General features: G+C 42.7%; 1 protein-coding gene across 1 annotated transcript in view; it reads left to right on the top strand.

Moving 5' to 3' along the window:
* LOC126094646 (uncharacterized) overlaps positions 1 to 14,753 on the top strand; it is a 1,573,713-nt gene that overhangs the window by 518,972 nt on the left and 1,039,988 nt on the right. Inside the window, exon 2 of the mRNA XM_049909153.1 lies at positions 8,564 to 8,648. Within this exon, the coding sequence (XP_049765110.1) occupies positions 8,565 to 8,648 (84 nt within the window). The 5' untranslated portion in view covers position 8,564. The remainder of the gene's footprint in view (positions 1 to 8,563; positions 8,649 to 14,753) is intronic.

Below are 14,753 nucleotides of genomic sequence, written 5' to 3'. Positions count from 1 at the left end.
TCCGAAGTACAAGGCGAATTTCCTGCATGAATGTCCGAGAGAACAGCTGAGAAGACCAGAAGATCATATTAAAAGAAAGTTTATACATACATGGACTTAAACATTTCTTCTTTCTAGGTGCTATTATCAGCTAATAAGGTGTATTTAGTAATAACAATATTGACTAGCAGGCACATATAGGTCACCACTTTTTCTCATGTTAGTGTGCCCGCATTATAACTTGGCCTGTGGCTGCACAAATGGATAGGACAGTCATGGTGGTAAGGGGAAATGCTCTTCTTGAAATGAGGCCTCTTCCAACGTAACATGACATTGTAAAATATGAAGTGTTGCAACAGCTGAATCGGAATTTTCCTCCAGATGCTGCGTAACTTTTTAAATAATGCCTCACAACGACGTATTTCAAATGGAGCGATGAGTTCAATGAACAGACGGATGGTGTCGCTATGGGGAGCCCGTTAAGCCCATTTATAGCCAAATTATTTATGGAAAAATTCGAGGAGGAGCCATCGGAAACTGCGAACAAGAAACCGAATATTTGGTTCCGGTACGTGAATGATACGTTTCTTTAGTGGCGGCATGGATGGGAAGAACTGGGTCGTTTTCACAAACGTCTTACGGGATCAGTCCGAAGATTGAGTTTACCATAGAGGAGGAGGCCGGCGGAAGATTAAATTTTCTTGATAGGCTAGTTTTCAAGAAGGAACATGGTAGCTTGGGCCACACAATTTACTGAAAACCCACGCACACAGGCCGTTACCTTCACCGGGATTCGAACCACCACCCACAACAAATGCGAGGCATCATAAACACGTTGGCGGACGGAGCAAGGAAAATCTGCGAACCAGAGCTGCTTGACGCAGAATTAAAACATCTCATCCATCCGTTGCTCAAGAAGAGTTGTTCGTTCGCTGAAGTGAAAAGAGCGTTAAGACCACCGCGCGAAAATCCTAGTGTTACTCAACCGCCGTAAAATCGAAAGTTTTCTTGCCTTTCATTAAAGACGTTACTGACAGCATAGGAAAAATCTTGAATAAGCGAACATCACGGTAATCTGCAAACCCAGCCGGGAGATACAAGATCACCTAAAATCGGCCAAGAATGCTCGCTAACCGCTGGAAGAAGCAAGCATTTATAGGCTTCTGTGTAGTTGTGCGTATGTGTACGTAGGCTCTACAGAAGGACAGTCAAAAAAGACTAGAAGAGTTACAAATAACGTTATAGGACGGGCAACCACAGTTGAAGAATTTGTACGTAATGTGAAGGACAATGAAAAACTTTAAAATCAGAGATTGTAAAGTAGTCTGTGTTAAACTGAGTGAAAATTCAAATCCGCAATAGCTGTTTGTTGTGTTTTTCCATGTATGACACAATTAACAGGTGTTTTGGATATGGACTTTCACCCAGGTTAATATTTAGATTACTTGCCTTGTCACGGTCCGTGCGGCTCCCCCCGTCGGAGATTCGAGTCCTTCCTCGGGCATGGGTGTATATATAGACCTATATCTCTAACGTCGATCAGTTGCAGAATTTTGGAACACGTATTGTGTTCGAGTAGAATGACTTTTCTGGAGAATAGAAATCTACTCTGTAGGAATCAGCATGGGTTTCGAAAAATACGGTCATGTGAAACCCAGCTCGCGCTATTCGTCCACGAGACTCAGAGGGCCATAGACACGGGTTCACAGGTAGATGCCGTGTTTCTTGACTTCCGCAAGGCGTTCGATACAGTTCCCCACAGTCGTTTAATGAACAAAGTAAGAGCATATGGACTATCAGACCAATTGTGTGATTGGATTGAGGAGTTCCTAGATAACAGGACGCAGCATGTCATTCTCAATGGAGAGAAGTCCTCCGAAGTAAGAGTGATTTCAGGTGTGCCGCATGGGAGTGTCGTAGGACCGTTGCTATTCACAATATACATAAATGACCTGGTGGATGACATCGGAAGTTCACTGAGGTTTTTTGCAGATGATGCTGTGGTGTATCGAGAGGATGTAACAATGGAAAATTGAACTGAAATGCAGGAGGATCTGCAGCGAATTGATGCATGGTGCAGGGAATGGCAATTGAATCTCAATGTAGACAAGTGTAATGTGCTGCGAATACACAGAAAGATAGATCCTTTATCATTTAGCTACAAAATAGCAGGTCAGCAACTGGAAGCAGTTAATACCATAAATTATCTGGGAGTACGCATTAGGAGTGATTTAAAATGGAATGCTCATTTAATGTTGATCGTCGGTAAAGCAGATGCCAGACTGATATTCATTGGAAGAATCCTAAGGAAATGCAATCCGAAAACAAAGGAAGTAGGATACAGTACGCTTGTTCGCCCACTGCTTGAATACTGCTCAGCAGTGTGAGATCCGTACCAGATAGGGTTGATAGAAGATATAGAGAAGATCCTACGGAGAGCAGCGCGCTTCGTTACAGGATCATTTAGTAATCGCGAAAGCGATACGGAGATGATAGATAAACTCCAGTGGAAGACTCTGCAGGAGAGACGCTCAGTAGCTCGGTACGGGCTTTTGTCAAAGTTTCGAGAACATACCTTCACCGAAGAGTCAAGCAGTATATTGCTCCCTCCTACGTATATCTCGCGAAGAGACCATGAGGATAAAATCAGAGAGATTAGAGCCCATACAGAGGCATACCGACAATCCTTCTTTCCACGAACAATACGAGACTGGAATAGAAGGGAGAACCGATAGAGGTACTCAAGGTACCCTCCGCCACACACCGTCAGGTGGCTTGCGGAGTATGGATGTAGATGTAGATGTAGATGTAGATGTGTTGTCCATAGCGTAAGTTAGTTTAAGTTAGATTAACTTGTGTGTAGGCTTTGCGACCGATAACTTCAGCAGTTTGGTCCCATAAGATCTTATCACAAATTTCCAAATATTTAGATTTTTTTTTTCCATCTCTGATTTTAACCCTTTATTTGGCAGTGTTGCTCTCAAGCAACATCAAATTTACGTTGGCCTTATGGGACAACAAACACTTCCTAGTGCCTTTTACTGACAACTTTCCTTTACACACTGCGAATGCCAGTTGTTGTAATAGTTCATGGTTTTCCACACGAGATGGCAGTTTGTGCAGTGGTGTTACAGAGATCTCCTCGTGTGAGCAACAGGGGTGTCTTATTTTGGTTCTGAAAGAGCGGATTTCAATAAATTCGCGGTAATCTTAGCAAATTTTCTTCAATAAATACCCAGAGGTGAGTTTAAAGCAGAAATATTTCAATCTAATATTGTTTTGAAATACGTAAATAGTGTAAAACGTTTATGCTGCCTGTTAGCTACATTGCCCATAGTTGGGACATATGCCATTAGTATATCACATATTCTTACAGCGTGACAGAGTAGACATTTTTATTTTCGGGGGCTTTTTAGCTATGGATTCCAGAATATTTTATGGAATAAAAAAAGCGAGAGGAATAGTAGTTCCACCAGAAAACCAGGATTTGTCTGATCTAAGCGAATCTGAAGACTCTGAACTCGAAGTTTTGGCAGACTGTAGTGATGATGACCCAGACTATATTCCAGAGCGTCTATCTCAGTTCCATAACCTAGTTATACCAGAAACTGATTCTGATTCAGGAAGTGAAATCTCAGAAGCTGAACATGTGCAAGGACCTTCTGCAGTGAATCCTTCTAGTGCAAGTGTTAGTCAAGTGAAAAAGAAAATTACAAAAGCAGTCACTTACATGTGGGTAAAGGAAGATATAATTGCTATGGTAGAAAGTCTCTCTCATGTGTTTTCTGATGAAGGCAATACACCACTGGGTTACTTCAGAAGATTCTTTGATTCAGAACTAATTGACAAAATTGTTCAGGAAACGAACTTATACTCTGTGGAACGAACTACCACGTCAGTAAACACCAATATAAATGAAATGGAACAATTTTTCGGTGTTCTGATATACATGGGTCTTGTTTCTATGCCTTCGTACACTGACTATTGGTCTCAGTCAATGAACTGTGAAAAAATCACCAGCATTTTCAGTTTGAAGCGCTTTCAGAAACTCCGCCGATACCTGCTTTTTACTGACAATGAGAATGCTGTGAACTCTTCTGACAGAATTTTCAAAATAAGACCTGTTCTTGAGTCAATTGCAAAGAACTGCCATGAGCAGAAACAAGAGTCGGAATTTTCTATAGATGAGATGATGGTTCCCTATAAAGGTACAAGAGCAGGTAATTTGCGCCAATATATTCAAAACAAGCCACACAAATGGGGTTTTAAGATTTTTGTTCGTGCTGGTGTGTCTGGAGTTTCCAAAAATTCCATTGCAAGAAGAACTAGAAGGGAAAATGAAACAGTTCTATTACACAGCAGGAATGCATAAATGTGTTTATAAATTAAATTATTCACGAACAGGAAACCTTTTGCTTGAGGTTATTAACAAACACTCTTTTTCTATAATATGTATAAATGTGGTCTACTGCTGGCAATGTTGCTTGTAAGCAACATTACATAATTTTCATAATTTTTCTCAAAAAATTTCTAAAACTGACTGAATTGTATTTCTTTGACCATAATAAATAAATATAAGCACTGAAAAATTTTTTTTGTTTTTATTTTCACCATTTGCCAAATAAAGGGTTAAATTGCTTGATTGTTCTTTACATTATGGACCAGAAGACCACAAGAGCAATTGCAGAAGAGGGGAGATTGGCAGATCAGCTGTTGCACAACATGCTTTCCAGCCAGGAGACCGCCAGATTCATTTGGTAGAGTACTGGCAGCCACAAGCGAATACCGTTAAAGGCCACCGGATACCAGAGAGGCCGTTGAGATTGTAAAACACCACAGGAATTTCAGTAGGAAGGAGGAGGGAGTGAAACTGGATGACATCTGGATTCTGGTACTCAAGGAGGTACCACCCTTCCACCATGGGGTAATAGCAACAGCGGGCGACGGCAATCGATAACGGCCAATTGCGCTCGCTTATCGAAAACATAAGATGAACATCAACAAAAGCAAAACGAGGATAATAGAATGTAGTCGAATTAAATCGGGTGATGCTGCGGGAGTTAGATTAGAAAATGAGAGGCTTAAAGTAGTAAATGAGTTTTGCTATTTGGGGAGCAAAATTACTGATGATGATCGAAGTAGACAGGATATAAAATGTAGACCGGCAATGGCAAGGAAAGCGTTTTGAAGATGAATAATTTGGTAACATCGAGTATAGATTTAAGTGTCAGGAAGTCGTTTCTGAAAGTATTTGTATGGAGTGTAGACATGTATGGAAGTGAAACGTGGACGATAAGTAGTTTGGACAAGAAGAGAATAGAAGCTTTCGAAATGTGGTGCTACAGAAGAATGCTGAAGATTAGATGAGTAGATCACATAACTAATGAGGAGGTACTGAATAGAATTGTGGAGAAGAGGAGTTTGTGGCACAACTTGACAAGAAGAAGGGATCGGTTGGTAGGGCATATTCTGAGGCATCAAGGGATCACCAATTTAGTATAGGAGGGCAGCGTGGAGGGTAAAAATCGTAGAGGTAGACCAAGAGATGAATACGCTAAACAGATTCAGAAGGATGTAGGTTGCAGTAGGTACTGGGAGATGAAGAAGCTTGCACAGGATAGAGTAACACGGAGAGCTGCATCAAACAAGTCTCTGGCCTGAAGACCACAACAACAACAACAACATGGAAAACATGTGTCGTCACGCCGCTGTGCGAAAGCGTAATGATGCTGAAGTCAGTAACGAGCCAGGGTTTGAATCGGACATTCAAAGAACCTACGACCCCTTGAAAATGTTCTCCGCAGATGGGGACGAAACGTTGGGTTTGAAGGTGAAATCCACTCGACCACGGCATAATAGCCCGAATCAGTTTATGAATTATAACTTGATATTATACACAGTCTTAGGTTACTGCACCTATAATTAGAACACAGAAGCACAGAATACTGGTGCAGGCTGGGAACCGTGTGAGATGTAATTTGGGCTTTGCTCCTCTCCCAGCGATGGTTTACGTTGTCTTTTGTCGCGGACCCTTGCCACGTTATAGTGTCCGCAATGCAGATGAATTCATCGCATTTACGCGAAACTGCTGCAGCTTGTGGCGAAATAAAAAAAAAAAAATTAAATTTACTGATTTCTTGAAAAGAGAAAAAATTATGGATATGGAACTTTTGAAAGCCTTTTTTTTTATGGACTGTATTTACCGGCTAGAATGCGGACAAATTCAGTGCTGCGTGAAATTTTCCTGTAAAATAATTTACAATTCCGATAAATTACATTTTTGAATTCTATGTCATTGTTGATTTAATCATTCTCATCTTAGAAGTAGAATTAGACCTTCTGGGCCGGCCTAAGTGGCCGAGCGGTTCTAGGCGCTGTCAAAAATGGTTCAAATGGCTCTGAGCACTATGGGACTTTACATCTGAGGTCATCAGTCACCTAGAACTTGGAACTACACTCCTGGAAATTGAAATAAGAACACCGTGAATTCATTGTCCCAGGAAGGGGAAACTTTATTGGCACATTCCTGGGGTCAGATACATCACATGATCACACTGACAGAACCACAGGCACATAGACACAGGCAACAGAGCATGCACAATGTCGGTACTAGTACAGTGTATATCCACCTTTCGCAGCAATGCAGGCTGCTATTCTCCCATGAAGACGATCGTAGAGATGCTGGATGTAATCCTGTGGAACGGCTTGCCATGCCATTTCCACCTGGCGCCTCAGTTGGACCAGCGTTCGTGCTGGACGTGCAGACCGCGTGAGACTACGCGTCATCCAGTCCCAAACATGCTCAATGGGGGACAGATCCGGAGATCTTGCTGGCCAGGGTAGTTGACTTACACCTTCTAGAGCACGTTGGGTGGCACGGGATACATGCGGACGTGCATTGTCCTGTTGGAACAGCAAGTTCCCTTGCCGGTCTAGGAATGGTAGAACGATGGGTTCGATGACGGTTTGGATGCACCGTGCACTATTCAGTGTCCCCTCGACGATCACCAGTGGTGTAGGCCAGTGTAGGAGATCGCTCCCCACACCATGATGCCGGGTGTTGGCCCTGTGTGCCTCGGTCGTATGCAGTCCTGATTGTGGCGCTCACCTGCACGGTGCCAAACACGCATACGACCATCATTGGCACCAAGGCAGAAGCGACTCTCATCGCTGAAGACGACACGTCTCCATTCACGCCTGTCGCGACACCACTGGAGGCGGGCTGCACGATGTTGGGGCGTGAGCGGAAGACGGCTTAACGGTGTGCGGGACCGTAGCCCAGCTTCATGGAGACGGTTGCGAATGGTCCTCGCCGATACCCCAGGAGCAACAGTATCCCTAATTTGCTGGGAAGTGGCGGTGCGGTCCCCTACGGCACTGCGTAGGATCCTACGGTCTTGGCGTGCATCCGTGCGTCGCTGCGGTCCGGTCCCAGGTCGACGGGCACGTGCACCTTCCGCCGACCACTGGCGACAACATCGATGTACTGTGGAGACCTCACGCCCCACGTGTTGAGCAATTCGGCGGTACGTCCACCCGGCCTCCCGCATGCCCACTATACGCCCTCGCTCAGAGTCCGTCAACTGCACATACGGTTCACGTCCACGCTGTCGCGGCATGCTACCAGTGTTAAAGACTGCGATGAAGCTCCGTATGCCACGGCAAACTGGCTGACACTGACGGCGGCGGTGCACAAATGCTGCGCAGCTAGCGCCATTCGACGGTCAACACCGCGGTTGCTGGTGTGTCCGCTGTGCCGTGCGTGTGATCATTGCTTGTACAGCCCTCTCGCAGTGTCCGGAGCAAGTATGGTGGGTCTGACACACCGGTGTCAATGTGTTCTTTTTTCCATTTCCAGGAGTGTACTTAAACGTAACTAACCTAAGTACATCACACACATCCATGCCCGAGGCAGGATTCGAACCTGCGACCGTAGCGGTTCTAGGTGACTGGCCTCAGAAGTTAAGTCCCATAGTGTTCAGAGCCATTTGAACCATTTTCTTAGTCCTTCCGCCACAATATTAATTCATTAGTCGCCATTGACGTTCTTCTCTTTGTTGGCCGTGTGTATCTTCCTAAGGCGACATGGGTTTACTTCACAAAGACGGTGGAAACCAAGGAATACAATGCTACGTCGCTTTGAATAATTCTTGTAAAACTTAGATACTTGTAACTATTTTTTATTCACAAGACAATAAGACTTGCTCTGCTCGTCACACAAACCATAAATACTAACAAGAGAGATGGCTTTCCACACACCAAAAATTACCTCGATTGTTACAAGGTAACAATCGAAAGTGTATCGTAACTCCTTCTTGGAATATGAAACAAAAGAGAATCCAATATGAACATTACAGAGATTATATTCTGCATCCCTCTCAATTTAATCTTTGGTGCAGCCTTTAAGGTACTGTATGTCTCTGAGTCGGAATGTGTCATTACAAGCTACACAATCTGACGAGCAGGGATCCCGAGAGGCATCGACTACAATGGATTGTTCCAGGCCATGAGAAACATGTTTCCTTATTTTTATTTTTTATTTTTTAGTGTGTACTGAGACGTGTGTTCGTGGTTTGTGTTGCAGGATGGCAGAGGAGGAGGCGCCGCCCCGGGTGGTGTCCGTCCGGAGATACGAAGTGGGCGCGCCCGCCAACGCCACCACAGACCTGGTGAGTCAGCGCTCCATGCGCCACAGTTCGCGGACCACAAGAAGGAAACTCCGCGTAGGTTTTGCCACGTCCAAGAAGAGAAAATCCGGTCGTTTTGCGCTAAAAGCAGAGACACAATCAGTTAGGTATTCTCAGTCGTTTATTAAGGGGGGGGTAGGACGTCAAACGGGCTGACGTGGAGCAGGAGAGTCACCACAGGACATTTTAATTTCCACTGTCCATACTTTTACGAATAAATTTTTAAAACTTTGTCAGCATGACCAGGAAGGATTCAGGATTCACACCCATAGCAATGAAAGTTCAAAAACGTAACGAAATAATTTTCTTTACAAGTGAAATTTTATAATTTTTAAACTTACTATTGGCTGCATTTGTTGCTATAGGTGCACTTTTCTTCATAAGTAAGAGATTCTTTGATGAATTTTACACAGCATACAAACCATACTTACAGGTGTATGAAACTCTAGAATTTATTTAATTTATGAAAAAATGGATGGGCTGTTAAATTTTACACTTTATGTCTAGAAAAAATTCAAATTTTATGATTATTTATCCAAATTTTTACCACAGTTTTTAATATATTTGGAATATCTAGAGTTTTGCATTAAGGAGTTTGTGTTTAACAAGAAGTGCAAAATTAATCGTAAAATCTTTCTTACATATGATAAAGAGTACCTATAACAACAAATGCAGCCAATAGTAAGTGAAAAAATGATGAAATTTCACATGTAAAAAAATGTGTTTTCTTACATTTTTGAGCTTCCACTGCTATGAGTATGAATCTTGAATCCTTCCTGGTCATGCTATTAAAGTTTTATGAATTTATTTGTAAAAGTATAGACAGTGGAAATTAAAATATCCTGTGGTGCCTCTCCTGCTCCAAGTCGGCCCGTTTGACGTCCTACCCCCCCTTAAGAGTCAGTTACAGTACATTTCTTGCGAGATTACCCTTAAATGTGCTTAAACTAAAAACAGTCAGTAAACAGCCTTATAACTTGGCAATTATGACAGCAAGTAGGTGTTCAGTCTTTTTAATTCTTCAGTTTTCTTCCTATTTGTGATAATATTCGGTCAAAGTAAATAAAAAGCTCTTCATTGAACAAAACACACAGTTATCATTTCTTCTGATTCTGTAAACGAAAAGGTATTCAGTAAGTTGTGTCACTTCAACTGGAATAATAAAGAAAGAACAATAATCTGTATCTAAGTATTAATATTTCTCATTTGAACCCATTTATTCAATAACGTTACTTTTCTTGCAAATCATTTCGTGGAACTGTTGACAGAATAATTTTCAATTACACGACAACAACATCGTCTTTGTGATTGTGTCTGTTTGCACTTTGTTGCGTTCTTTTGTTCACTGGGCATTTGTGAAAGAGAACACCCTTTCGACGTAAGCATTATGATCTGGAACTGCAAACTAGTTTTCTGCTAATTTCAATGATTCCGAATAAAATTCGATTATGCTGTGTTTTCAAGTACGTTGTGCACTCTACACATGCCAAAAGCTTTTTAAAAGTAGAATCGCCTTTCCTGCTGCAAAAATTTCACGAAATTGTGACACTGATCAAATAATTTACTTTCAAACAATTTTATAATTTACTTTCACACAAGTTCTCACATTTCAAGACGTATCTATAGTTTCTGCTGCTTGTTCCTTGGTTCGGAACATCAGCTAATACCATCGGCTTAAAGTGCTTTAATTCGGTGCTAATTTCACATGTCCAGAATACTAAGTGTCAACGGCCTTGGCGCAGTGATAACGCAGGTTCCCGTCAGATCACCGAAGTTAAGCGCTGTCGGGCTGGGCTAGCACTTGGATGGGTGACCGTCCGGTCTGCCGATCACTGTTGGCAAACGGGGTGCACTCAGCCCTTGTGAAGCAACCTTAGGAACTACTTCACTCAGAAGTAGCGGCTCCGGTCTCGTAGACTGACATACGACCGGGAGAGCGGTGTGCTGACCAGATGCCCCTCCATATCCACACACAGTGACGCCTTTGGGCTGAGGAAGACACGTCGGCCGGTCAGTACCGTTGGGTCTCCGTGGCCTGTTCGGACGGAGAGAATACTAAGTAGTCTTTGGCTATTATGTATGTAATTAACTGAAACCCTCAGCTGCCGACAGGTGTTGTTGATATACCTCGATGGCGACAGCTGAACATGTGTGCCCCGACATGGACTCGAACCCGGGATCTCCGGCTTACATGGCAGACGCTCTATCCATCTGAGCCACCGAGGACACAGATGAATAGCACGACTGCAGGGACTTATCCACTGCAATCTTCCCGTGAGACCCACATCCCCAACTGTCCACAATCACGGGAAGCGTGCAAGGGATAAGTCCCTGCAGGCGTGCTATTCATCTGTGTCCTCGGTGGCTCAGATGGATAGAGCGTCTGCCGTGTAAGCAGGAGATCCCGGGTTTGAGTCCCGGCCGCGGCACACATTTTCAACTGTCCCCATCGAGGTATATCAACAACACCTGTCGGCAGCTGGGGGTTTCAATTAATTATCATTTATTCTAGAGAAGCTGCACGGTCATCGATGGTATCTGTTCTTTCGAGAACAGTTACTAGCTTCATATATGATTATGTATGTATTGTTTATGTTCACTCTAAATCTTCTGATTATGAAAATTGGAAATTTGTGATAAGGACTATTGGACCAAACTGCTGAGGTCATCGGTCCCTAGGCTTAAGCACTACTTAATCTAAGCCTTCGTTGTGCATTGTCTGCTTCGTCGTTAAAAGGACTAACAAAACATGGACAGGCCGTGTAAGTAGGCTGTTTATGTTTATCGTGTGAAATATTGTGACAATAATGGCGTGTGAAAAACGTAATACTAGGCTCCAAAGTAAACTGAGAAATGACAGTGAAGACGAAAGCAGTGTGTTAGCGCCACCGAGTAATGAATTAACTAATGTTCAAAGTAGTAATTTGGTAATTGTGCATAGGGAAATGGAGCAGGTGGCAAATAATGGCGTAGACAGTGAAACAATTAGTGAACAGGGAAGCATTATCGATCGATCGGTCGGCAACAGCTTGCCTCAGGAATCCGAAATGACAGGACACAATCTTGCAAATACTGTAGATTCAGGTTTTGTGTCCTCACCCTTTTCTCAAATAAGTCAAGACACATTTTCTGCTTGTCAAAATGTGAATGTTGCCGGTGCAAATTCACTGCCGAAAAGCACTGAGGAACATGTTTCAGACACCAGTGCATTGTTATTACAATTAATGCAACAAATGGGACAAAAGCTACAAAAGTTAGACACAATGGAACAACACCAGAGACAAACGTTTCACGTATTTACGTTGTCAAATAGACGATTACTTTCGTTAAAATGTGTGGATAAATATCCTAGTTCAAGATTCCTAAACTCCTTTATTGTTAACTAAATACGCCAAGTCAGGCTAAGGGGATTACAGAAAACTGCTAGACAACTGAAGTTGGCTCGTAATTTAGCTCAAAGCAGTAAGCAGTACAGGATTTTTGGCGATCTTGATCTAGGACTTTTATCCACTTTTTTATATACATTGAGCCGGGAACGATCGCGTAGAAGTCAGACGCCTGGTAACCCTAACACAGCGAGCTTTGAGCGGCTGTCTACGACTGAAACCAGCCTTAAGGCGCTCTAACGCGGGATGTGAAAACGAGCACGTACGTGGAAGCGAACGTGTTCCCGGGGTGGACGGTGAGCGCTCAGCAACCATCACAGGACACCTGCTCGCTTACCTTATCTGGACGGGAACGCACACCCAGCGACAATTATCGGCTACGTCTGGCCCACCACACACATTTTGCCATCGAAAATGCAAACGCACGAATTAGCTGCGTTAACCTCGTTAGAGATATCCGAATACGTCGGAGCAAGTGTTGTGGCTAACTGAGTGACTATTCATACTGTATAACACAGGTGTTTATAAACAGGTGTTAAAATTTTTAAAACAGAAAACTGAATGAGAAGTCCAATAATCCGCAACTACTGTATTAATTGAAGTCGATTAGAGACTAACACAACCGGTTTCGCAACATTTAAGCGGCATCTTCTGGTGTTTATAATGCTGTGTCGTGTGGTGTAGGGAGCCGTTACAAAAGGTCGCAGAATGACAGTTGGCGTGGCTAGGCAAATTTCTCAGGCTTCTTCAATTGGTAAAATCACTCTCAACGACGAATGTCTAGTAGGAAACTGACACATTTATGCGTGTTTGTCACGAACATAATAATAATCACAGTGGTTGATAAGCTACAGGTTGTCCAGTGTTTCAAAGGGCAAGTTTCAGGCGTTTCAAATAACAAGTCAGCTTTTGAACAACACTTCATTAATAATAACCATTTAGAAGGTGACATCATGCACGGCATTAAGATTTTGCACACCGCTCCCAAAATGAATAATTAGACTCCCGTAAAAAAAGTTTTTCGATGAGTTTACAGGTTGTTGTTTGTTGTTGTGGTCTTCAGTCCTGAGACTGGTTTGATGAAGCTCTCCATGCTACTCTATCCTGTACAAGCCTCTTCATCCCCCAGTACTTACTGCAACCTACATCCTTCTGAATCTGTTTAGTGCATTCATCTCTTGGTCTCCCTCTGCGATATTTACCCTCCACGCTGCCCTCCAATACTAAATTGGTGATCCCTTGATGACTCAGAACATGTCCTACCAACCGATCCCTTCTTCTTGTCAAGTTGTGCCACAAATTTCTCTTCTCCCCAATTCTAATCAATACCTCCTCATTAGTTATGTGATCTACCCATCTAAACTTCAGCATTGTTCTGTAGCACCATATTTCGAAAGCTTCTATTCTCTTCTTGTCCAAACAATTTATCGTCCATGTTTCATTTCCATACATGGCTACACTCCATACAAATACTTTCAGAAACGACTTCCTGACCCTTAAATCTATACTCGTTGTTAACAAATTTATCTTCCTCAGAAAAGCTTTCCTTGCCATTGCCAGTCTACTTTTTATATCCTCTCTACTTTGACCATCATCAGTTATTTTGCTCCCCAAATAGCAAAACTCCTTTACTACTTTAAGTGTCTCATTTCCTAATCTAATACCCTCAACATCACCCGACTTAATTCCACTACATTCCATTATCCTCGTTTTGCTTTTGTTGATGTTCATCTTATATCCTCCTCTCAAGACACTGTCCATTCCGTTCAACTGCTCTTCCAAGTCCTTTGCTGTCTCTGACAGAATTACAATGTCGTCGGCGAACCTCAAAGTTTTAATTTCTTCTCCATGGATTTTAACAACTACTCCGAATTTTTCTTTTGTTTCCTTTACTGCTTGCTAAATATACAGATTGAATAACATCGGGGAGAGGCTACAACTCTGTCTCACTCCCTTCGCAACCACTGCTCCCCTTTCATGTCCCTCGACTCTTGTAATTGCCATCTGGTTTCTGTACAAATTGTAAATAGCCTTTCGCTCCCTGTATTTTACCCCCGCCACCTTCAGAATTTGAAAGAGAGTATTCCAGTCAACGCTGTCAAAAGCTTTCTCTAAGTCTACTAATGCTAGAAACGTAGGTTTGCCTTTCCTTAATTTTTCTTCTAAGATAAGTCGTAAGGTCAGTATTGCCTCACGTGTTCCAGTATTTCTACGGAATCCAAACTGATCTTCCCCGAGGTGTACTTCTACCAGTTTTTCCATTCGTCTGTAAAGAATTCGCGTTTGTATTTTGCAGCCGTGACTTATTAAACTGATAGTTCGGTAATTTTCACGTCTGCCAACACCTGCTTTCTTTGCGATTGGAATTATTATATTCTTCTTGAAGTCTGAGGGTATTTCGCCTGTTTTATACATCTTGCTCACCAGATGGTAGAGTTTTGTCAGGACTGGCTCTCCCAAGGCCATCAGTAGTTCTAATGGAATGTTGTCTACTCCGGGGGCCTTGTTTCGGCTCAGGTCTTTCAGTGCTCAGTCAAACTCTTCACGCACCATCGTATCTCCCATTTCATCTTCATCTACATTCTCTTCCATTTCCATAATATTGTCCTCAAGTACATCGCCCTTGTATAGGCGTCTATATACTCCTTCCACCTTTCTGCTTTCCCTTCTTTGGTTAGAACTGGATTTCCATCTGAGCTCT

Source organism: Schistocerca cancellata, chromosome 1 (genome assembly GCF_023864275.1).
Source record: "Schistocerca cancellata isolate TAMUIC-IGC-003103 chromosome 1, iqSchCanc2.1, whole genome shotgun sequence".
Classification (NCBI taxonomy): Eukaryota; Metazoa; Arthropoda; class Insecta; order Orthoptera; family Acrididae; genus Schistocerca; species Schistocerca cancellata.
The sequence above is the reverse complement of the archived record's forward strand: the minus strand, read 5'-3'. Positions and strand labels throughout refer to the sequence as shown.